The sequence below is a fragment of the Gopherus flavomarginatus genome, chromosome 14 (assembly GCF_025201925.1).
Source record: "Gopherus flavomarginatus isolate rGopFla2 chromosome 14, rGopFla2.mat.asm, whole genome shotgun sequence".
Lineage (NCBI taxonomy): Eukaryota > Metazoa > Chordata > Testudines > Testudinidae > Gopherus > Gopherus flavomarginatus.
This window is the reverse complement of record NC_066630.1, coordinates 10,618,023-10,643,977: the sequence shown is the minus strand read 5'-3', so window position 1 is coordinate 10,643,977 and position 25,955 is coordinate 10,618,023. Positions and strand designations below refer to the sequence as shown.

At 40.1% G+C, this 25,955-nt stretch overlaps 1 protein-coding gene across 1 annotated transcript in view; it reads left to right on the top strand.

Annotated features, from left to right (window-relative positions):
* The window catches only part of PLCG2 (phospholipase C gamma 2), a 104,599-nt gene extending 78,972 nt beyond the window's left edge, over window positions 1–25,627 (top strand). Inside the window, exons 20-33 of the mRNA XM_050923006.1 lie at window positions 413–593; window positions 1,185–1,253; window positions 2,407–2,516; window positions 3,786–3,882; window positions 5,625–5,691; window positions 5,928–6,085; window positions 8,744–8,846; window positions 10,165–10,374; window positions 11,748–11,893; window positions 14,830–14,944; window positions 16,608–16,775; window positions 17,684–17,772; window positions 21,947–22,131; window positions 23,493–25,627. Coding sequence (XP_050778963.1) covers window positions 413–593; window positions 1,185–1,253; window positions 2,407–2,516; window positions 3,786–3,882; window positions 5,625–5,691; window positions 5,928–6,085; window positions 8,744–8,846; window positions 10,165–10,374; window positions 11,748–11,893; window positions 14,830–14,944; window positions 16,608–16,775; window positions 17,684–17,772; window positions 21,947–22,131; window positions 23,493–23,535 — 1,741 coding nt within the window. The 3' untranslated portion in view covers window positions 23,536–25,627. The remainder of the gene's footprint in view (window positions 1–412; window positions 594–1,184; window positions 1,254–2,406; window positions 2,517–3,785; window positions 3,883–5,624; window positions 5,692–5,927; window positions 6,086–8,743; window positions 8,847–10,164; window positions 10,375–11,747; window positions 11,894–14,829; window positions 14,945–16,607; window positions 16,776–17,683; window positions 17,773–21,946; window positions 22,132–23,492) is intronic.
* Window positions 25,628–25,955: the final 328 nt, after the last annotated feature.

Sequence of the window (25,955 nt, the reverse complement as noted above, 5' to 3'; positions counted from 1 at the left end):
TAGCCACTGTTTCTGGGGAGACTGCTTCTTGTCACTTAAAAGTGATTGACAGTGACAGGCTTCCGAAGAGAATCTTAGTCCAGATAAATCCTTTTTGGCTAGATGACTGGTGAAGCTGAGAGGAGTCTGAAGTGTGAGAGTTAATGGGGAAATGAAAACAGGAAAAAAATAAGGGTATTTCCAATGCTTCACATATTGGAGATGGGTGAGACAATTCCTGAATCTGTTCTATTTGTGAGTTGAATGCGGGAACCTGAAATTTATTTGGATAAATGAGGCTTTGGAAAAGTGCAGAACTTTGTTATACATTTAAAACGTGTCAGTTCATGATCCAGTTCATGGTAAGTGAGGTTTTACTGTATTAGGCCGCATTGACTTTTAAAGTATCAGAGCACTTGTACTAATTCCACAGAGCTGAGGGGAAAGTGAAGCACTTCAGAATTCGACAAGAAGGCCGCCACTTTGTTCTGGGCACCTCTGCCTATTTTGAAAGCTTAGTCGAGCTGGTGACCTACTATGAAAAGCACACGCTGTATAGGAAGATGAAACTGCGTTACCCTGTGACTGAGGAACTGCTAGAGCGCTACAGCACGGCAAGTGATTACCTTTGTAATGAAGTGATTCAGTGAAAGATAAACACCATCCTCCTCCATGGTAGGAGACGAAGGAGATAAAATTCCAAACGCGGGGCGGGGGGGTGGTGAGGGGGAGTAAGCACCTACGTCAAAGCAGTTTTTTGCAGCTTAGTTTTTTGTCTATTAAAGAGAGCCCTTTATGTAAGCTAGGAGACCTGCAGTGATTATGGAACCAAAGCCATAGCACCAACTGCTAGTTTTTTCAGTTCCACATAATAATCTCACTCAGCATCTCAAAGTTCTTCACAAGCATTTAATGAATTAAGTAATACTCCTGTGAGGTGGTATGGTCATAATACTGTTTGATCAAAGATAGTCATTTAACCTGCCTGTGCCTTTCCCAAGGCTACATGGTGAGCTAGTGATAGAAATGGGCCTCTAACAGAAGTCAGGGCTCCCAGCTTTGGTCAGCCCCACAGTTTCTGAATTGCTGAAGTGATACTGTAGATACGTGTGTACAGCACATGAGGGCCCCTTACTCTGTAGAACAGTCCTTTTGTAGATTAAGAATATATTTCCTTAACTCTGTTTTTTCCTCTCCATTTTTAGGAGAAAGATATTAATTCGCTCTATGATGTCAAGATGTATGTGGAGCCTAACGAAATAACCCCATCAGTGGTACGTTTATGGTTAAATGATTTTTCAAACTAACCTTCCTGTAGGTGTCTGAAAAGATGTCAGAAGTATTTTTCTGGTACTTTCAATATTTGTATCTGGCTTGTGGTGGGAGGTAAAACTCAAGAGGGGTATAATTTTTTCAGCCCATCCTCCAAAATTTTACCTACGCATTTTCTATATGCAAACCTAGTATTTACTTATCCAGATGAGAAATTGGGCACCTGGCTTCTCAGTGTGCCTAGGTGATCCTGATTTCACATGCATGCTTGTGTGGATATGCCTGGAAATTTGAACCTACATTTATGCACCAGTAAAAATGATTACTCGTGCAGATCAGGGTTTTGCATGCAAATGAAGATGGACAGTCTTGCACACTTTTTGTAAAGCACTGAACTTTTAAAATTACTTTTATTATGCATTTGTTTAACATTTAAAAACAGATGGCATGGTAAATACATATTTGGTTGTAATTCTTGCAAAAGCCATCTTGGCTGTAAATGCACATTCAGCTATAGTTCTTTCTCTTTGTGACTAATGATTTGTGAATTACTGTGAAAGAATTCAGGTAGAAGTAAATTCAAGATAAGGAAATTGCTTGTCCTGATAGAAACTTGGGTTTCCTAGTGAAAAATTATTCTGTGGTATTGTTGATGAGGTTTTGAAGGGGATGTTAGGACTGATGCATACGCTGAAGAGAGAGAGAGAGAGACTGCATCCCAAGCCTTGAGGCTCAGATTGTATCTGGGTGTATGTAAGCAGGGATGATAGTTCACGGTTCTCTGTGTTATATAACCATGCATCCACAAAAGAAGTTCTCTTTTGGCTGGTGTTTGAAGAATACTGGTTAAACAGTGGCAAAGTGGGTATTCACCCACAAAAGCTTATGCTCCAATACGTCTGTTAGTCTATAAAATGCCACAGGACTCTTTTTGTCGCTTTTTACAGATCTAGACTAACACGACTACCTCTCTGATACTTGGTTAAACAGTGACACTCCCTTATGCCAGCAGATGTCACTCTGGAACCTTAGAGTTAAGCTTACCAAGCCTAATAAAGAAAGAGATCTAATTTCTTTTTTCTTCTGAGAAGGATTTATTGATCATTTTGTGACCTGTCCCTCTCTCTGACCCCTTTATTTCATTTCCTTTTAAAGCCTCAGAGAACAGTGAAAGCCATATATGACTATAAAGCTAAAAGAAGTGATGAACTGAGCTTCTGCAGAGGGGCCCTAATTCATAACGTCACAAAGGAAACAAAAGGCTGGTAAGGAGAGTGATTCCTTGTAGAAGAGCCGGCATGGGGTGTATGTGATGTGGAAATGAATTCAGCTTTGTGCAGGGATTCTTAAAAATCTCTGCTTCTGACCCAGCCGCTGTTCCTTATACATCCCAGGAGTCGATGAAGAAAGAAAATCCCCTTTTACTTTTCTCAGCATCCCACCTTGACACACATTGTTCCTGCGTGGCTTTTTGACAAGAAGTACTGTAAAGTGTTTGGTAACCATCAAAGACCTTTTGAGAGGAGTGACCCTGTGGATAGCACTCTGTACTGCTGTGTGACATCCAGGTTTGAGTCCTAGGTCCAATCCTTTGCTGTCTGGGATGGCAGGGGTCACTATCTTTACCAGGAGGGAATGACTTGCATCACTTGGTAACTGCATTGTGGACAAGCCAATAATGAGGTTGATGGGATCTGAAAGGAGTCCCATCTGTCTCTTCTAGGTAGTGGCATTGCTAGCCCTCAAAGGAAAGTGGTATCCTTGTAGAGAAATGGGCAGGGGAAAAATCTTCCACTGGGAATAGCAAAACTTGCTATGAAGAAAACCAGTGGTGCTCTCTGGAACAGCTGGCAGTAGTGGTTCCAAGTATGGCATGGCTTGATTTTTTTTTTCCTGCTACCCACATTCTTTTGATGTTCACCCTTTATTGCAGCATCAGTGCTCCCTTCATTGCCTTCTCCCACTCTCATATCTGTACCTTCCCCTGTACCAACATTCTATGCTTTATACAGCCTCCCTATCTCAGAATGTCAGGCCTGCTCCCTTTCCTCATTCACATCCCTCCCAAAAACCCACTTCTTGCAGGAGACCCTCCAAAGGCTAACCCTGTGTCAGTGCAGCATCCCTCTCCGGGCTTTGCACAACACCCCTTGAAAACCAAAATGGGTTTAGGTTATCTCCATCCTCTGAGTATCCTCCCACAAGTTTTCTTTCCTACCTGACTTATGCATTGATTGGAATGCTTAGGAATCTAATGTCCTCTAGTTGTTTCCACAAAGCAATCAACCACGTAATCGTATTTAGTGCTGAAGGGGAAGGTTCTTAAGTCATTAACTGCAGCTGCAATCCCTTTGAAATCACCTACCACAATTAATGATCTCTTTGTTAGCGCTTTAGCTACTTCGTCACTTTTGTTTTGGCAATGGCCAACTAGCAAGCTGGTCTTGGGGATTAATGACCAATTTATTCAGGATTATTGCTTAATTAATGGTCTGTGTTTGAAGGTCTTCAGTTGTCTCTTTTTTTAATTTCAGGTGGAAAGGAGACTATGGAGAAAAAGTCCAACACTATTTTCCATCTAATTACGTTGAAGACATGTCAACTGATAACTTTGCAGACCTTGAAAGCCAGGTGAGGAATTCAGGATTTGGTTCATGTCTTCCATTAGCACAATGCTGCCCTGTTCATACTGAGATGGTTTCTCTCGTTCATGGGATTATAACTATATGTTGTGCATGATGCAGCCTTAGCACAGAGTAGAAAAGTACAGATAGTGTTTGCTGTCCTTGGGGCTGTGCAGTCACAATTCTCTTCTGTCCTTGATGCCACTAGTTGTGCTTGGCAGGTTATTCGGTATGGAACCGCATTTGGGGAGAGCTGTTGATGGGATGCGTTATAAGGAGGCCATAGCAATTCCCTGCAGGCTAAAGATTAGCATACAGTAACTCCTCGCCTAACGTTGTAGCTTTGTTCTTGAAAAATGCGACTTTAAGCAAAATGATGTTAAGTGAATCCAATTTCCCCATAAGAATTAATATAAATAGAGGGGGTTAGATTCCAGGGAAACTTTTTCACCAGACAAAAGACATTATAGACATATACAGTATAAGTTTTAAACAAACAATACTGTACTCAGCAATGATGATTGTGAAGCTTGGCTGCGGTGGTGGAGTTGAAGTGTGAAAGAGGATGGATCATCCAGCTGCTCCTCTTTCTAGTCTTTCCAATGTGTTGGGGGGTGCTCAACCCCTGGCTCTGCTGCAGACCCACTCCGCCCCTTGCCCCAAGGCTCCACCCATGCCCCACCACTTCTCATCCCTTCTCCATCCCCTGTCTCCGAGCGTGCCATGTCCTTGCTCCTTCCCCATCCTCCAAGCTTCCTGAACACCACAAAACAGATGATTGCTGTGGGCAGGGAGGGAGGAGAGAGTTGCTGATCCTCTGGGGCCGCTGGTGGGCGGTAGGCGCTGAGGGTGGGTGTGGAGGGAAGTTGATAGGGGGGCTGCCAGCCAACCTTGGTTCCAAGCCCCCATGGCCAAACAACGTTATAAGTAAACATTGCGCAGCTTTAAATAAGTATCTTCTCTAATAGATCGGCGATGAAACAACGTTAACTGAGACAACGTTAAGTAAGGAGTTACTGTACATGGTCAGATTTTCAGATAGATGTGTGGAACAGTTATGTGCCCTACATAAGCACTTAATTTGCAAATGGGAAAACAGGGTGCACAAATGAATCTAATTAGCTGTTTTCATACACTGTTACCTAGTACATAACTGAGCCAACTGTGCCTGCCAAAAGCATGTGGAAAATGTGTTCCAGAGTCTTAGACAAAGAGCAATTTAATCTAACAAATGAAAGCAAAAGTCTGAGTAGGCAGTTATTAAATTGCATGAATCCTTTTGGTTTTTAAAATAAAATGTTCGATGAACCCTCAGATCAGTGATCCCTTGGGTGTGTGTGGGAAAATTTATATGAATGCTTTGGTCTTTCTGGTATTGTAAAGGAAAGCTTAAAAAATTAGCAATTATGCCAGAACAGTAGCTTTGTAATGTAATCGTCAAAACACTGCATTTGATTTCTGAATTCAAGTGGCAAACATTTGCAAGTTGGAAAACAGTGAACCAGTCCAATTGAAGACTCGCAGATTCACCAGGGTTATTCCTAGCCTCACTAGTCATCTTTCATCCATAATGAGAGATTGTGTCACTAAAAATGAACTTTTTAAAAGAGCCTTCGGCAGTTTCTCTATGACATTGTGGGCAGTTATAGGCGGTTAACTTTGTGTTTAATTTTTATTATGCATCCTGTGATTACTGATTAAAAGGGAAAAGATTAAGAGAATCAAATTAAACCCATTGTTTCTTCACAGATTATTGAGGACAACCCCTTAGGAACTCTGTGTCGTGGCATATTGGTCCTCAGTACATACAATGTTGGTACGTAGCCTCTGGAGCTTGTAGTGGGATTCCTAGGTTTTCCTCCTTTATTTGGGCTGTTTCCCCTAGAGCAGGAAAGATGATGCTATCTATTCAGCCTGACAAGAGATTTTCTCATAGTGGAAATCTGTATGGTTGTCTGCTGCATTGAACCAACCACTCGTACAGCATGCAGTTAAGACTAAAAGAACTGATAACTTTTTGTATGTCTCTGTTGTTACTGTGCTGTCCAATAGTGAAAATGCCACAAGGGAAGCATGACAAGGCTTTTGTCTTCGTACTGGAACCCAAGAATCCAGAAGATCCTCCTGTTGAATTTGCAACCGATACAGTGGAAGAGCTGTTTGAATGGTACCAAGACATCAGGAAAATCACACTGAAATCTACAGAAGAGGTGCCAGTAGAAAAAAAAATTTGTTTTATTTTGCAGTGAATAGTTATAAAATTAGGAAATAATGAGACTTCAGCCATTTGAGAACCACCTAAGCTCCCCAAGCTTCACTAAAGCCTGAACCCATGAAGCCTCTTGCATATTTATTTTACCAGACTTGGCCTCAGTGGGACTATTCACATGCTTAAAGTAAAACACCTTGCTAATCTGGGTCTTGTTTTCTAAATTTTCAGGCACTTTAGGAGAGTTAGCAGAACATCAGCCATCAAAGAGAATTTTAACACTTTCAGCAGAGTTCTCCCTCAAGTTCATAACCTGAGTCTCCTGTGCTTTATGCCTTCTGTTGTTGCCTGCATCTATGCCAAATAGATAGGAAGTACTAAAAAATGATGATGGTAGTGTTTTACATCCACTTTGCACAGGTGTAAATTATGGTATGCCTCGTGCAAGGCGGTGGAGAACCAAGCTTGAAAAGTGTTATAGTAAGTCTGCTAATGTACACCTCTACCCTGATATAATGCGACCCGATATAACACGAATTCCGATATAATGCGGTAAAGCAGTGCTCCGGGGGGCGGGGGGCGGGGTGAGGGACGGCTGCGCACTCTGGTGGATCAAAGCAAGTTCGATATAACATGGTTTCACCTATAACACGGTAAGATTTTTTGGCTTCCGAGGACAGTATTATAGCGGGGTAGAGGTGTATGTGCTATTTGAGCTCCTTTGTCTAAACATCTCTTCCTAATCTTGCTTCCTACTTCTGCTGTCCAGTGAATGCATTTGTAAAACACTTTCCTACTTGTGCCAATAACTTTATTATATATGACAAGTAATAATCTGCAGTTTGGAATTCCTCTCTTTATCTTCACCTGGGTGTTTTCCAGATCTCTGAAGATTTCCCTCCACTTCAGCTTCTCAACTCAGAGCTTTATCCACTTTCTCATCCCTGTTTTATATCGGCACTAACCGTGTCTTAGGAACGGTCTGTTTTTGTTGGTATTTGTTCCTGGTTAGCTATCTTTAAAAGCATACTTTTAAGAATGAGTTTACAGCACCTGGAAACACTCCGTTGCTCATGAAAACATTGCTTTCAAGTGAAAGTTGTATGTCTATTAGGATGTTACACTGTGGTGAATAGCTTATATCTGTGCTTCTCCAAGGCTTTGTCAGTTCATAATACTAAATTCTTCTTTGCTTTTCTTAGACCACAGCACACAGTCTCTGATCTGGTGACTGCTTCTGGAAAAACGTCTCTCTGCAGCTCCTGTTTTCCTCCCTCCTCCTGCTGTTGTGAGAATTTCTTTTGGAGATTTCCTATTTCCTACTGCTTTGTAGCCTTTTGTACTGAAGCTAGTAACTGTTCACTATGTGATTCCATTTATACTTCCTATTCTGCAATCACTTCTTGTATCTTTTATGTAATTTTGACCACCTCCTGCTAAATTCTACCTTCACTTGATGCAGGGCTCTCATTGACTTCAGTGGCTTCTAATCTCCACCAGCAATGGCCATGATTAGCTGCTGCCTGCCAAAGTGAGGAGTAGCCTGGCTTCCCAACTCCCATTTGAATGGGTTGCAGGTATCCTCATTCAGCTCCCACAAGACCAAGATTTAAACCATCTCATGTTCCAGTAGATTATGGACTTTTCAATAATGATGCCTGTTTGATCGCAAATTATTTTTTCATACCTGGAAACGCTGGCTTGCTTTGCAAAAAGTGAACTGCTGGAGCAGCGCGCTTTGCATTTGGAGGCAGCTGGAATTCAGTCTTGGAGTCACAAGAGATACTTAATCTTGATTGAGATCATAAATAAGTGAAGAGAAACTTCATTATGCTTTGCATTTTTTTTTGTCTGTGCATTTATATGAGGTGTTGAGTCAATAATTTAGCTAGATTTATGTGGATGTACATAAAAACAGTAATTTAACTGCCAGGCTTCTTTATACTCTTCCAATTCAGGAACGTGCTTAGGCCCAGTTTTTTAAAGGTGTTGAGCGGTTGCTGCACTCAACTTTGCAATGTCTAAGTCTCATTTTGAAAAGTAATTTAGATACTTAGGAACCAAATTTTTATTGAAATGGGTATTTTTATTCAGTAAATATTGGATAAACACTGTAAATAGTTTAGGTTCATTTCCTCTAAGGGCCTGTCCATGCAGAGCAGTAATGTGGACTACAGGGGTGTGATTCCTAAAGCACAATAGCATGTTGTGCATTAATTGGTCCATGTAGACCCTGCTGCTGTGCACTAAAGGCTCCCTAGTGTGTTTTTATGTAGTTCTGTTTGAAATAGCACTACGTTAAAGCGCCCTAAGGAACATTACAAAGAGATTACTTGTTTACAATATATACTATATCATGTTATATCCATTACTCATTACGGTATAAAAGCAAGAGACCCAAAAAAACCCAGTTATTGGAAACCTACATAAAACACAAATTGCTAAAAATGAACCCCCAAAATTATACTAATAAACCTCTGAAAAACAGAAGCCCTAAATATATGTCACATCCAAGTATGTTTGTGAAGTGTTAAATATGATATCAGGGAGCTGGGAATGTTTTAACATAATCATCCTTTCTTTAGAATATGTCCTAGTTTATTGTGCCATCATGTTCTACATAAGTGCAATCTAAAAATATTTTTTAAATTTTAAACAGGAGCATATGAGGAAGTACTGGGAAAAGAATCAATTAATTGCCATCGAATTATCCGATTTGGTAATCTACTGCAAACCTACAAGCAAATCCAAGGACAATTTAGGTGATTTATTTTTATTAATAAATTTCACCTTGCCTGCTTGCATGCTGATCCTGTTCAAAGAAACATTTATTTGAAATTTTAGAATTGAAAATAAAATACCTCCTTTCTGCACTGGGAGAGCTGAGAGAGCTTATACAGGCAGGATTTTCTGTGGAAAATTGGAACTGCACACTGGAGAGAGCATTACAGTGTTCAAATGATAAAATGTCAGGTAAAATCTAGTGAGTTATCAGAATTGTTCTGAGCGTACATCTCAACCTGTCGAGGCTCAAGTCTGGGACTAAATGAGGAACAAATTACTGAAACGAGAGAGAGAAGAGACCATACAGAAAGAGGAAAAAATCTAAGGAGACAAGGACAACTTGGAAATGATTCATTCAGGTTTTCCTTTTCCATAGTGCTGCATTTCTGAAGTTAATAAAATGATAGTGACAAAGGGTGGGAAGCTATGCTGTCTGTTGATGGGTTGAGGAAGTGACATTGTCCTTTATGATGGAAGATATAGGAGAAGATATGCTTTGGAGCTGCGACAAATTTCCATCTGGTCTGTCCAAGCCATTCTTCCAATATAACACTATGAAGCTCACCAGAAATCAATGTGCACTTGGCTTCTTTTGTTTTAAGAGATGAGATGAATTCTTCCGTGATTTATGAAAAAAACAACGCTAAAATAGATTTGCTCTACATTAATGTAATATTCTGCTCTAGCAGTCTGATTGTCACTTACAATAAGACCCCTTGAAGCTACTGGAGTGACATGTAGATATCTTAATGTAAATGAGAATGTGGTGCAATATCAGTAAAAATTCCTGGATTGACACTGAAATTGATTACTTGCTGGCTTTTTGCTATTGCAACCAGATCCATGGAGTACCCAACAAATATCCCCTTCCTGCTTAAGATTCTTTGTGAATGCTTGCAGTAAGCCATCAATGTAGATAGACATTATAATTGCAGTCATTGTTTGAAGCATTGTTAACCATAGCTTGCCCTCCATTCCTCCACTTACACACAGGAAAGGATGCCTTATTTAAATATGTGCTGCAGTGCTCAAAGGAGCATTATTAGCAGTGACGGGATGAGAACTGTAGCCTTCATCCAATCCCACCACAATGAGCAATTAGAGGTCTTGTCATGCAGACAGGTTATTTTAATTTTCAAACTTGATGTTCAGCCAATTTGTGGTGTTTGCATGAACAAGAAGTCAATTATTGTGTTAAAGGATGAGGTAAAACAAGGCTCCAGTGGAAATGGAGAATAAATGGTGGTTTCTTTCTCCTTTTTTTTGCCCTTTTCTTCTCCCCCACCCTCTGTGTAGAAAATCCTAATTTCAGAGAAGTCCGTTCTTTTGTGGAAAACAAGGCTGAAAGTGTTGTCAGGCAGAAGCCTGGTGAGCTGTTGAAATACAACCAAAAGGGACTGACGCGGGTCTACCCTAAAGGACAGAGAGTTGATTCATCTAATTATGACCCATTTCGTCTCTGGTTTTGTGGTGCCCAGATGGTGTCTCTTAATTTCCAGACCCCAGGTAATATTCTCATAAAGAGGAGCTTTAATTGTTTTTCATTCTTTCAACTGACCATTAACAAGTTCCCCCTCTAGTCTCTCCACCACCCTGGTCATTGTGGTTGGTATCTTACTAAAGAGGGAAAATAGATGGAAGAAGGAATGCGAGTGCTTGAGAGGATTGAAACTATATGAGTTGTTTGCTTGTGACTCTGTGGATTGGCTACTAGGGCAGATTCCAGAAAATTCATATCCATACACCCTGCAGAGTTCACTTGTGGGACATGATCCAACTCCTTTGAAATAGTTGAGTCTTTCTCTTAACTTTGACGGGTGTTGGACCAGCATGTAAGGCCACAACATCAGCTGGTGTAAATCAGCATCGCTCCACTGATTTTGATAGTGACACTGATTAACAGCAGCTGAGGACCAGGCCCTCTTACCTCACAATGTACTGGGTTGTATTAACTGAGTAACTCCATTTAACAGGGCTGCCCAGAGGATTCAGGGGGCCTGGGGCAAAGCAATTTCCAGGGCCCCTTCCATAAAAAAAACTTGCAATACTATAGAATACTACAGTCTTGTGGGGGCCGCTTTGGGGCCCAATGCCTGAGACAAATTGCCCCACTTGCCCCTCTGGGCAGCCCTGCCATTTAATGATCAAGAGATACTAGAAGAGCTGGTTGGAGAAACTTTGGTGTCAGAATATACAGTGCCATTAAAATTGACACACTCCATAAAATTGTGTGAGGTGCACAAAAATTTCATTTCCTGTTTCAACATTTTTGGATATGAATTGTATAGATTTTTCATTTTGAGATCACTTTCATTTTGTTTATTAATTTTGTATGATCATAAAACTATTCTTTTAAAAGGTCAGAATCTAAACAAAACATTTCAATTTTGTCAAAACGAAATGTTTTGATTGACCTGGAAAAAAATTCCAGAATTTTCTTTCATGGGGAATTTTGAAATGTTCCATTTTTGTTCCTTTCAAAACCTCCAAGATGTTTTCTGAAAGTAGCTTCTTCCCTCTGCGCAGCTCTAGGTATCAGCTTGTATTTGTTACTGAATTGATATTTTGACCAGTTCATTGGCAAGGCAAAATGTGTTTTGAATTGGAAATTCACAACATTTCTGGCTTAACAGAATTTTCTCTTGGCTTCGATACGAAGTTCAGTGTGAATGCAAGCCTCTCTTTCAGATTTCTAATCAGTGGACCAAGGACAATAAGTTTTAATTACTGAAGTGAAACATTAGTCATCACCTAGTCTTTGTGAAAGTGGCAACTAGTGAGAGTGGCACTAAGGAGCCATCAAACTGATATTCTGTCATCCTTTTGGATTTAATAAAATGAGGAACTCTACTGTCATGGCTGTTTCATTCTCTCCCTAGATAAATACATGCAAATAAACCATGCCTTGTTTTCACTTAATGGACGGACTGGATATATTCTGCAGCCAGAAAGCATGCGAAATGAGGACTATGATCCAATGCCAAGCGAATCAAAGAGGAAATTGCAGATGCTTTTGACAGTGAGGGTAAATCTTTTCTTTTATAAATATATTCTTACAAGTAGTAAAGGTCTATATGACTGACTACAAATAAAGCTTTTATTTAGAGAGCAAGGGCTGTGACAAATTGACAAAACATACTTTATTTAAATGTCAGTGTTTTAGGAATAAAACTAATTCTGCCACTTTCCCTGAAATGAAATAAGTTTCTCTTTGTCACGTCAATTAATATAGAACAGAAAAAAATGGAATGTATATGGTAACTATTAAAAATGAAATCAAAGCAACTTACATTGAACTCCACCTTAGTTCTCATTAGAAAGATCTGATTAGAGACTGGTTCGCAACAGATTTATTAGTTCAGCAGGTTTCCAATTTGACAGAGAGAGGTTTTTATAATGGAAAAAAAGAAACTACGCCAGAAAAAAAGTTAGCTTTAACACGATAGGGGAAAATGCAGCTATTTTTGTACAATTCATCCTTTCAGAATCTCATTTTTCATTAAGAAAAAGAGTTTATTGTTTGAAGATTACACTACAGTGAGTTCTGGCACCATCTGTAAATTGAACTTGTTTGTGTTCTCAGCTGCTATTCAGTAAGAGAGATGTCTTCCAAAATAGCATATGTTTTATGAGAAATGATGGTAAGGAACAGACACACTGTAACCACTTCTCACTGCAGTTTGGATGATGACACGGGCTATAAAAGTAAAGCAAAAGAACAAATACTTTTTTAAAATGTAAGTGCTAAAAGAGTATAGAACCTCACTATTATCTCGTCATCCTGAGAGTGGAAATGTGGCAGTTGAAGTGAGGCATCTTCTGTATGTTTTGTGAAAGTGTGGTGTACAGAGCTGGATTTTCAGAGCTAGTCCTCCACTTTTGCAGACACATTTTTGCACCCATAATTATTTATCCTCATGAATTAGGTCACTTAGATGTTTGTCATTGATTTACAAGTGCATTTACCAGCGTGTGTAAGTAACCAGAACTGTGGTGACAAATAATTGCTCGTGCCAGATTACACCTGCAATTTGTGCTTGCAGAAATGGAGTCCCACTTAAAATTGGGCTGAAAATTTGATTCGGACTCTTGAACGCATATAAGCAAGAGAGAAAGAAAGATAAGAAAGAAAGAGGGGTTGTGTGTGTATCTATATATTGCATCCAAAAAAAAATCTACCTTGAAAGATGTTCAGATTGCAAAAACAAGCACACACAAATCAGGAAATGCCAGAATTATGTTTGCCTGTGCAACTCTGATTCACGCCCCTTGTGTATACATTGTGGTACAGTCTTTAATTATATAGTCACATACTATTTTTTCTATAGACTCTCACCTCATTCAGTGAATGGGTAGTTATTCAATATTCATTTTCCCCTCCTCATTCAGTATGTGGCCCCAGGTCTTATTACCACATACCGTACAAACCTTATTCTGAATACAGAATTAATGTCTTTTTGGGTGTTTCTGAGGTGCTCTCACCATAGTATCTGAGTGCTCCACAAACACGAATGAATGAATCATCTCAACTCCCCAGTGAAATTAGGTAGAGGAACTGAGGCACAGAGAGATTAAGGCCAGAATTGTCAAAAGGGCCCACTGAATTGGATGTCAATTTTGAGACAACTGGGGCCTGATTTTTCAGAATATTTATAATTTTTAGCATTTCATATTCCCAGAGCACAGCTCCAGTCAAATTCAGTTGCAGTCATGAGCACTCGGCACGTTTGCAAATCAAACCCCAAGTATCTCGTGTTTAGAATGCAGAAAATGAACACCCGATTAGTGACCAACAGTTGGCCACTTGCTTAGAATCACTCAGTGGCACAGACAGGTATAGAATCCAATTACCTAGGGTGGCACTCCATTTCCTTAACCATGAGACTGCATCCTTTCTCTTCCTGCAATCCCCCACCTCATTTCTTCCAATGACAGTAATAAATGAGGCAGAAGAGCTACTGACAGCCACCTCCTTTGCTACAGAACCCTGATTCATTCCCAGAACATCGTCCACCCTCTGCACTCCCTTTCCTCTTATCCATTTTTCACTCCTGTGCATCTTTCTCAGGCACCTTCCACCTTCTACACCATGATGCCTGCAGGGGAGTATTGAGAGCACAGGAGGTACAGCCTCCCTGCTTTCAGTTTCTGTGTCTGGTGTCACAATGGCCCCTTAGCACCTGGGAAAAGCAATTGTAAACAAAGTCCTGCTCAACCTCCCCGCGACCCTTCGCTCGCTCTGTAAGGAAGGCACATGCAGTCTAGTTGGCACATAAGAGCTGTGAGGGGATGGAGCATGCCCAGTACAGACAGAATTACTGGAGAATTTAGCTGCTTAATTCTAACGAGTCTGTTCTGAACGTGTTATTTTTTTCGGAGGCTTATAACTTGGCCATATTGGCACAAGGATGTCAATGGGTACCTCCCTGACAGCAGGAAAACCCCTTGCCAAATTTCAAGTCCCTGCTCCAGAGTGGAGTTGCTAGAGCTTCTTAATGAAATGGTTAAAAGAGGTTTGTTGCTTTTTTTCACATGGACAAAACATCCTATTTTTCCCTAGTCTCATTTTGGAAATGGCTGAATCATTTTAGCTGAAAATTAAAAATAAACAACAAGCCATTCCTCCCTATCAGCCTGAGGCAAATATTCAGCATGGAAAAATTTAGCTTGAATGATTTAAGCTTGGCGTTAGGCAAAGTTGTAAGCAACTGAAAACAGGATTTTACATTGGAAAGTGATACGTGTGCCTTTGTAAATAAATACATTTCTAAACACGTCTACCTACCTATCTGTACTGGAGAGAAAGTGCATATATGCATGCTCTCTTGAGGACTATTTGATAAGAAAAATAGTTATGTTTTTCAGTGGCACTGTTTAATAGTTCTGTAGACCAGTAGCAGTACATAAATTGCATGCCAATTTTTTTTTCAAATGTCGGTATAACCTGTTGTTCCTTTATAGGTTTTAGGTGCTCGCCATCTGCCTAAACCTGGCAGAAGCATTGCCTGTCCATTTGTAGAGGTGGAAATTTGTGGGGCCGAATGTGATAATAGCAAGATCAAGACGACTGTTGTGAGTGAGTATCTGCACAACCTTCTGGGTGGGAGTGGAGTTATACTTGCAGTGCACTAAATAAAATTGGTAGAGGACATTCATCATGCATGCTATCTATAACTATGGTTAAAATTTTGTCACGGTTATTTTTAGTAAAAGTCAGGGACAGGCTGCAGGTTATAAACAAAAATTCACAGAAGCTTGTGACTTGTCTGACTTTTACTAAAAATAATGGGTGGGGGGGAGGGGTTGACAACCCTAGGCTGAAGCAGAAAATGTCATGGAGGTCTCTGAAAGTCGTGGAATCCGTGATTTCCATGAAATAATATTTTCATTATCTATAAATTACAAACATCGTATACCAGAAGAAGAAGGTGACTTTATTGCTCTTAACCGATGATTTATGTAATAATACCCTAATGCTTGCCTCAGAACCAATTAATTTTAGAACCTTCACTATGTGTCAAATTCAGGCAGAAAAACATGCAAGTGTTAAACTGTGTTCGGTTCATATTAAGGTGCATTTCTGTTAAGTTTCTGGCTGTGTGTGTAATTTCCATATTTTTAAATTGATTGGTAACTTGAAAGTGTCTCTGAAGATGCTGTATGCAATGTTGAGAGCTCTGTGTAGCTTGAAAGCTTGTTTCTTTCACCAACAGAAGCTGGTCCAATAAAATATATTACCTCACCCAACTTGTCTCTCTGAAGATGCTAGTCAATTTCTGAAGGTGCCCTCCAAGCAGAAAGATTCTAAAGTCCTGAGCTATTATATTTAGGTTTGAGTTCAAAGATTAGATAATTTCTTTGGAGAGATCTTGGACAAGAAGGGTGGTAATACAGCAATGGAGCATGCAAAGTACTGTCCACTTGATACAGAGCCCAACAAAGTCAAGGAAATAGCCCCAGTGATCTCATGGAGCTGTGTTTGCAAATGAGGTTCATTTACTAAATGTGGGACAAAGTTACACTAAAAGCCAAACAGGAGTACGAATTTTAAATGTGAGGGTCCTACTCCATGGTTTTTTTTTTTGTTTTTTTTTTTTTTACTTTAAGCCATCTGATTGGCTGTCTATTTTATTGCCTGATTTTGGCATTTCTAGATGCACTGTTGTTTCTCTGTGACAGAGGAGGCTGTGCAAAATTTTGGGAGTGGAATGAGTGCAGACTGTTCAGTAGAGAGCTGCACCAGTAGGGGAACCACAGTGTTCCCCAGAGAAGAGTATTTTGACCTTTATATTTTGTACTGGTGATCAACCTTGAGAGCCAGATTTTCGGCCTCCAGCACACATGCAGATGACCCCACAAAACTCCACCAATGAGTATGCAAACTGGATAGTTGCACATCTGTCTACTTGGTATGTTTCATGCTAGTGTCTGTTTTTAAACTCAGACCTGGGCCTTGTTTTTCATTAATGCATGGCAAGCAATTCACCTTTTAAAAATAGATGTCCAGAGAAGTTTGTTTATATAAATATATTAAATATGAAGAAATGTATTTAAATTTAGATTTTTTTAATAGATTTTTTTCTCCCCCCAAGAACTTCTTGAGTGGGCATATAAAAACAGGTGGAATAAGGAATTTCAGACTTCATGTATAATCCCAGCATGTGCCCTTGGATATACACTTGTATGTGCATGAAGGGAAGTGATTGCATCATAGCACAAAAGTTTTCTTTTCATTCCAGATGACAATGGCCTTAACCCAGTTTGGGCACCCTGTCCAGAGCAAGTGAAGTTTGAAATTTATGATCCTAACCTAGCGTTTCTGCGCTTCGTTGTTTATGAGGAGGATATGTTCAGTGACCCCAACTTCTTAGCACATGCCACTTTCCCCATCAAAGGAATCAAATCAGGTAAAGATCAATAGGGTGTCATAAAGTGTTAAGCAAGAAACATGGTCTTTAGAACTGCTAGTACTGCACATTTGCTCTCAAAACTTAGGTAGTAAAGGGCCCATCCTGCTGCAACACACCTTGGGAAATAGCTACTTTGAACTGAAAATACCACACCCTCCCTCTGAACTAGGATGTCAGGCATGTTGGAAATAATCTTTTAAATGAATCACCCACCACCAAATTGTTTTTCATTCTTTCTGCAAGAAGAAAGAGTTGTATCAGCAACGAGAAAGTGAGTATGGAACTACCTATTACTGCAGTATGATCAGCTTCACAGTGGGAAGTAAAGTCAGCTCCTGCATTCTTGGTCCCACTAGTTTGAGACTGATGGATTTAGATCTGACCCTCCGGATTAGGAGAGAGCAAATGCCAAAAAAAGGATCTATGATCTCCACCCTGCCCAACACCCAGTTATAGGTTTATTTTGGAGAGGTAACAGTGTCAGCAGTGCAGTGTTTGTGCCTACCTTCTAATGATTTGATTATGGAATGATTACTGTGATTTTAATTAATTTTGCCACAGTCTTCATTTCATTAATGTGATTGTGTGCCCAGAATGAGTTCTGGAGAGATCACTTAAGATTTTTCTGCTATCCTGACTTCTACCTTTGCCTTTTTAGCTGATCCAAAGGTGGGCATCCCTTGAGTTAACTTCTGATTTCTCCAGACCTGGTTTGATTTGCAGGGCTGTGGGAAAACTTCATCACCCCATCTCTGCCTGCTGCTTCCTTGTAAACTTCAAAGATCTGCCTGCTCCAAGGAATGGAGCAGAGTGGAAGGATCTAACCAGTGCCATGCATGCTTGCCCCCAACTGCAAGCAACCCTTCCTCCTTTACTTTAATTACCTCTGGGTTCCCTCTCCCCAGGTTTTAGGTCGGTACCTCTCAAAAATGGTTACAGTGAAGATATAGAGCTGGCTTCCCTTCTGGTTTTCTGTGAAATGCAGCAAGTTCTGGTAAGTGCAAAGCCACTTCCTGTGTGTTCCACTTTCCTCATCACTTCCGCTACGCCCAGAGCATGGGTCAGTGAATTCTTTGTGGTAACCAAGAGGTGACAATTCAGCTCGTATATTTCTGCCTGATACTGTGTGACCCTTAAGTCTTTCATACTGGTTCCTGAATGTTCATTAACCTGAATTCAGTTGCTCGCTGTCTGGGTGGAGAGATTTCTCACTCTTTTTAAAGCAACAAAGAGTCCTGTGGTACCTTATAGACTAACAGATGTATTGGAGCATAAGCTTTCGTGGGTGAATACCCACTTTGTCAGACACATGCATGGGTATTCACTCACGAAAGCTTATGCGCCAATACATCTGTTAGTCTGTAAGGTGCCACAGGACTCTTTGTTGCTTTTTACAGATCCAGACTAACATGGCTACCCCTTGATACTTGACACTCTTTTAAAGAATGTTCTGCTCACGCAGCAGCATTGCTGCTGGCCTCCTTGATTGGAATGAAACCAGCTAGAATTTAATTCTCTGGCAGTAGGAAAGAGCCCTTCTCAAGCTTGTATGCCCCACTTGGAGGTAAGACTCACTAATATTGAAGCCTCACTTGGCAGTAGATATTCAGGACAGAATATAGTCCTTTTCTAGTCTTCAGAATCAATCTCTGGAAAAAACAGAAGGCTTTGCCAAAAGCAAAAGTAAAAACAATAATTGCCAGTATTTTATAAAAACCAGAGACACAGCACTGGATCCCACTGCAGATAAACCTGCCTCATTTAAGCCTTCACAGAACATCTGTTTGTTTGAAACACTAAAATTTTGTGTGCACATAATCTTCTTCTTGGAAAAAAAATTACAAATCCCTAGTCATGGAATCAGCCAAGCAAGTGGGTGAGCCACAAGCAATTAATTACTATTGGTACCTAAAGTCATTGTATACAGTACTTTAAACTAGACCCATCCTGTCTAGTTAGCGCCCTTTCCACCTTCCAGATTTTCAAGTCACAATTCTTCAGGCTTGACAGACACTGTATGAAACAAGTGAGATGCTAGGGACTCCAATTGATCTCCCACATACTGCATATTTCAGAGGAAAAAATACTCTGTTCCTACTTTACGTTGGTGTAAGCCCATTGGAGTTGATAGAGTGACTCCAAACACATGCTGCTGTAACTGACATCAGAATCTGGCCATTGCATTTCTTACAGCAGCACACTATGTGCTTCTCGTCAGTATTGGGTCTCTGGAGGGATTTAGTCCTGCAGCTACGTGGATGCTGAACTGGAAGGTATTGCACTTACAGTCATGCTCATTTTCACAGGAGAAGCATCAGATTGGGAAGAGTTGGGAAACACCCTTTTCCAAGTTGTGTAGAAAGTCTCACGAGACCCCCTGTGCAATGACTGTATGCAATCCTGTCCCAGCTTCTTGGCAGCCATTGTAGCTTTCCATTACCCACTGGAGAAGGGATAGAAAAGAGGAGTTGCAATGAGGGGGTCTGAGGGGAAATAAGAGGAATGCAGGATCATGACGGGGAAGGAAGGATTCCGAGGGAGAACAGGGGCCATAGGTGAGGGATTGCAAGGGGGGAGAGGGTCATAATATGAGACTTGTGTATATAAATAAATATAATGTATATCCTTTAAAAAAAAGTTCTTAAACATGTAAGGTTTCAAATCCCATTGGGATGAGCCTGGCATAGAAGGCTAGATAAAACTTTGTGTTGCCACCTCCTACAAACCCCCTGCCGATAGTGACTCAGTGACTTACAAGGTGATATCCATACACAATATGTAAATATGCTGAGAATCTCTAGTGTCTGGGATTTTTTTCAAAAAATCCAACTTATTATTTGCTTGGGGCAGTAGTGTCTTTTAAAGTATTGTTCAGAGCAGCTGTGCACCTCCCAACCTTCTCAGCAGCAAGTCCTTTGACTATAGCACATCTCACAGCCTCAGTCCCCTTTCTTCCAGCTTGGTAAACCAAAATTTATATGCAACGCAAATGTATATTTACAATGATGAAACCTCAGGATGCTGATGCAGTGGTGGGAGAAATTTCAAAGATGATTTTTTTGACAGTCTATAGCGAACAAAGACTTGCCATGGTCATTAAACTTTTAGAACCTTTGCCAAACCAATCTAGAAGCATCATAAAAATGATCAAGGTCTTTTCCATCTGTTATGCTGCTTTAAAAAAAAATCCTCCATAAAATGTTATAGTTTAATAACAGATCTGTTTATACAGAAATCCCATCTGCATACACTTGGAGAGAAAATCTAAAATTATGAAACGGCTTGCAGATGGTTTTGAAATTTGTTGAGACATAGAGATGCAAAAATGTTGTAACAATGTGTAAATTATCATGTTAGCCCTTATCCAGGTCTTACTGAAATTAACTGGAGTCTTTTCAAATAGTCTGGAAATGTAAGTGTATTAAGAAAGTTTTTAAATTTAGAAGCATGTCTTATTTGCTTGCAAATTTGATTTACTTGCTGTGGAAAGTATGACTGTTTTTGAAGCATTTTTGGATTATATTCAGTTTAGCTGGCATTTGTGTTTTTAACAGAAATTCCCAAAGTGTCCACTTTAATCTTACTTTTGAAATCAAGCGTTGGTGGATACAGTTATTTTTGAGAATAAATGAGGGCATGTAGATGTCTAAGTGATCAGCAATTGGCTATTTGCATGTCTTCATTTATGACTGAAGGAGGCAAGGTTGGTTCCCTTTAAAAACGAGACCCTTTATTCCATATTTATAAAATGCATGGTTTGTAGGGTAGAGCAGAGAGGCTGTGCTTCAGCTCCTTGACATCCTCAGAGAGGGAGCTGCAGCAGGGTTTCAGCTGTAGTGCAGGGGGTTGGGGGTGTGTGTGGGGGTGGGGTGCGGAGGGGAGGGGCTTGTGATTTTACAGTTTGCCAACCTGGTAAGCATGTTCTGAAGCCCATCCATTGTTTTAGGCATCTGGGGAGCCAGTGGGCTGAGGGGTGAAAGGAGCTTAGTATGTCTGCTGTAACATTGCCTTGCTTACTGGTTTCATGTTTCTTCGTTGGTGTGGGATGTTTTGATATTAGTGTGGAATTTAAAACCCCAGTCCTGCCAAGATTTACACAGATGGGTAACTACACAGATGAGATTACGCATGTGCATAATGTTTTAAAATAGTCCATAGATAGTTCCTAGGGTCAAAGGGTATTCTGTGGTTTCCTAACTGCTAGTTTTGTGAAGAGTTTTGAGAGCTCTTTGTATAGAAGACAACATCCAAGTACAAATGCAAATTAAAGGCCTAATCCTGCAAACACTAAGGGTAAGTTTACACTGCAGCTGGGACCCCTCAGCCTGGTAGACAGACCTGCTCTAGCATAGTTCAAGCTGCCACTAGAGCCACTACGTCCACATTGCTATTTTTAGCATGCTAGTTTGAAGTCTCCAGCCCACCTGACCCCCTGGGTCTGAACTTGGGTGGCTAGCCCAAGTCTCTGCCAAAGCTGCAACCTCTGACATTATTTTTAGTGTACTAGCCAAGTGTATCTGCTGGGATTGGGAGGCTCATTCCTGGCTGCAATGTAGACATATCCTAAGGGACAGATGCTTCGCTGGTGTAAACTGTCATAGCTGCAGTGAAGTCAATAGAGCTATGACAGTTTACACCAGTGAAGGATCTGCCCCCCTAGCCATAGTACTAAGGGCCATGAATGGTCCCATTTAATGTTTGGTGTTTGAAGAATCTGACCTTTCCATTGCAGTTTAATAAGAAACTCCATTGGAAGCAGACTTAGTAATAAGCTCCATCCTTGGTAGTGTTTGCATACTGGGCTCTATCAGATGTAACCTTCAAAAATTAAAATTTCTTTCCAGTGTTTCAAGACTATTAGAAGATAACTGCAGTCATAACACACAGCTTCCTCCCCTTCTTTCCTCAGCATGCCTGTATACTTCATGGAATGCTTTCTCTGTAATCCATTTATTTCTCACTGATCACCATGGTGTGTGAACGACTTACTTTTTTTAAAAAAGTTAATTTTTATGAGCATCTTCTTTTCTTCAGTTTTCTCAGTTATTTATTTTGTTTCCAGATGTGTCTTATAAAAATGAATTTACAAACTACTTGTTAGAAAAATCAAGGAACAATAGCTTGTGTAAGACATTGAATTAGTTTCTTATGTTCTTTTCCTCTTGAAGGAAAGCGAAGAGGAGCTTTATTCATCATGTCGGCAGCTTCGGCAGCGCCAAGCAGAACTGAACAACCAGCTGTTCGTGTATGACACTCACCAGAATTTAAGGAACCCTAACAGAGATGCCTTACTGAGAGAATTCAGTGTGAATGAGAACCAATTACAAATGTATCAAGAGACATGCAGCAGGAGGTAGGTTGATCCCCTTTATTCTGCCCAGGGCCCTCCCCAAAAGGCTCCTCATATCTAAAAGGTCCTGTATGGCACAAAGACTTCAGCTTTATTAAGATAATTTCTAACCCACTTGGCTTGGATCAGAAGCCATGCTTCATTCTTGTAAAGGGAGTTTGAGCTGCCACTGAACCAGACTCCAGCAGCCCATGACGATGAGTCTCTTGGTCCCAGTGACTCACTGAATGCCACAATCTTTCGAGCTTAGACCCTTCCCTACCATCCAGCTTAAACAGCCAAATAAATTACCCACCATAAAGACTACATTGTGACATAAACATACTGCAACATGTGGGACCAGAACATAGTTCTGGTATGACCTAAATACCAATGAAAACGCAATGGTTTGTCTTAGCAACAACATGGAACTGTCAGTTAAATACCCAGACTCTATCCTAAGGAAAAAAGACCCCTTGCCCTAAGCCTTGCCCCAGCTCATGGCTGGGTACAGGGAGAACAGGATGGATGGATCTTTGCTCCTCCCCCAGCCTAAAGTGGGGAGAGGGGTCAAATCCTTTCCTCCCAGCCAATCAGAGGCCAGTCTTTCATGTCTCTTTAGAACCAGAGAAGTGACCAGTGCCACAGCTCAATGCACAGCTAGGTTATGATTGGTCAGTAGGAGCAAGGTGCCACTGGCATTCATCCAAAGAAAACTCAGCTGGCAACTATCCTACCACCCTGTGAGTCTGTGGTGGAGCTAATGGTGGGGAGCTGAGGTTAGTTAATATTATGGGCCAGTGATAGGAGCAAAGGATTGGGAGTTGAGATTCATGAGTTCTATTCAGAAGTCCACATAACTTCTGTGTACTGGTGAGTCTCTGTGTTCGGTAGGGACGATATTTACTCACTTCCTTGGGGTGTGGTGTGTGTTTGAGATTCTTGAATGGAAGGTGCTGTAAGTATATGTTGTCATAATTATAAGCACACCCCAAGAGACATTTATCTTGTAGCAAACTGTGTGGAAATCGGAATATTTGGGGACCAAATATTTAAAGATGGGAAAATGGATGTTCCTACAAGGACCAGCATTTCAGCCTGCAAATAGAGAGAGATGAAAGTTATTCATGTGTGCATTTTTGTGGGAATGTCCATGACATTGTTCTTTGAATTTTTTGGCTCTTTTTTTAATACAGTATGGCACTTCAATCTTTGCATGCATATATATATTGTTACTGTGTTCAGATTTTAATTTAAAGAAAAGAAACGGAAGTACACAGCGTTGCTGTTACACTAGTTGCTGTACGGTGCTAAGTGAGTAGACCTTTGTATTTTTCACAGAATACCTAGCAGAATTGTTGACTTTAATTTTCTTTTTCTTGAAGATTAAAGGAGAAGAAAGTCAGTAACAGCAAATTCTACTCCTAGAGAAGCTATTCCTTTTGGTGCACCTTTTAGAAAGCCACTCAGGACGAGACATTAATTTACTCTGATCGTCATACTCAATGAAGGTCTCATCAGGCTGAATTTACTAAGAAGAAGAAGGATGGGTTTCCTAATATTTTCTTGTTATAGGAGGAACTATTTTCATTGTTGTTTAATTTATCTTCTGTACAAAGCATACACACAATGCAGGCTAGATTTTCTGCATATTCAAGTTATTATTTGCATCCAGTATCACAAATCTTAAGAGTAAGAAGGAAACTAAGGGTCAGCTTTTCACAGCTACAGGGTGTGCAGACAACTTGCATGTATTTGTGCAGGCTTAACTTACCCTTAAAAGTTCCCAAAGTGCAAGTACAAATCATCTACAGTATTTGTGTGCACAGGACACAAGTTAGGCATTCACAACTATTGCACACACGCACACAACATTAATAATCTGACTCCTTATGATTGACGGATAATAGGTTTAATTTATTAAATGCTGTAAAAGCACTTTTACAATTTGATTGTGACATCAGATACAACAGATTGTATATCCCACACATAAATATTCTGGGCAATGGATGGTTATGCTGTATTTTCTTCTGATAGATGTTTCTTGTTACATTTTTTAATACCAGTGAATGAGTTAATTTTCTAAAACTAAATGTACTTCAAGATTGTAGATGGGTTATTTGTTGGATTCTGTGAAAAACTTTAAAAAAGAGAAATATGACATTATTTTGTGTCATGTAAATCAACCCTGTCAAGGCAGTGCAAGAAAATATTTTTAATACATAAAGTAGCAGCTATCCTTTCCTCCTGGGAAGGAAAGGTATTTTAAACTCCAGTTGGATAATTTACTTTGGTGTAACATCGTTTCTCATATCTTTCCAGCTGCTAATCTGCATACAAATGAATTGTTTGCAAACTATCCATCTGTAGTCTTGCAGACCTTACAAGATAATGTCAAACAGTACTGTTTGTTTTTTTAATGTTGTCTGTTTTCCCAAAATATATTTAATCCATAACATAACTGTGCAGAAATACAGACAGATACATTATCCTTATGGCTTCAGTCACTAGTAGGAACATAGAAGTTATAGATGGAAAAAAACCTATTAGATCAGCAAGTTTGTTTCTCTGCAAGAACACAACAGTCTTTGGATGATGTATCAGATACCAGACATCTTAATGTTTGTATGCATTGATTCATGTTAGCAGCACATTACTCATTAATAAGAAAGAACTAGTCACAGTATCTATATGTGGGTGGAGTTTTGCAATCTATATGTTTGAATGTGCATTTCAAATAAGTACAGAAGAGATTTCTTTTCTTCTAAGTAATTGCCCAAGGCTTAAAGTGATACATAAATAGTGCAGGATCTCTCACCACTGAAAGCCTGTTTGGGTTTGGAATTCATTGCACAGTGAACTGCCTCAGCGGTTTTCAGTTTTCCTTGCTCCCCTTGCCACCACTTCTGCTGATCTGCTGTCTCAAGATTCATTTAATTGATTCTACTATGCATTCACAAATGATATTTCAAGGAGCACACTTGAGGTTTTAGTTATTCCAGAAAGACAGTCCTGTCTCATTTAACTTCCTATGAAGTGCTATAGCAGAGAGTCAGGAAATACTAGGGTTGGGCTTTGAATTTCCCTCTGCATACAAATACCCTGAAGATGCAGGCTTCTCTTGTACATTTTTTGGAAATGAAATACTAGGTACCAAATCCAAAAGATGAGAGAGGAGAGTAGGTTAAAGGCAGCTCTTTAGTTTTCTCCTTCTTGATAAGTCGAAAAACTATTTCGTCCCCAAATGGAGTTGGGATGCACAACCTGGGACTAAAAACAAAAGAACTTTTTGCATGTAGGTTCAGATTTCTTCCCCATTCTGCTTCCTGCCAAATCACCACCACAGACTGTATTGCCTAGGGGCTGCCATGGGGGAGTTTGTTCTATGCCAGGCAGCTAATTAACAGGCAGGACAGCAAAGAGAAAATTCCAGAAATCCTTGCATGCCAGACAACTGCATGCCTGCAAAGTTCTTTCTTACAGGAAATCCACTTCTCTTAAAAATAAATAAATAAATAAATAAAATTTAAAAAAAAAAAAAAAAAGACACTTTGAGCAGCTCCCGGAGCCATATGTATGGTCACACGCTGGTAATGCTGTGTTCACATTTCTCAGGGAAGTATTTTGGGTATAGTGTTTTGACTGCTAGAGCCTAGAGGTGAGAGATTCTCCTTGCAAAAGATCCCAATAATTTTCTACCAAAAATTAAAAACTAAATAAAAACATCAGCTGTGGTTTCTGGACATAAATTGTCCATATAGCATAACTGTCCAGGCTTCTCTCATTGTTCTATGCATTGCTGCCACAGAGCACCATGTGTATGATGAATCATACTGCTGTCTACTGCT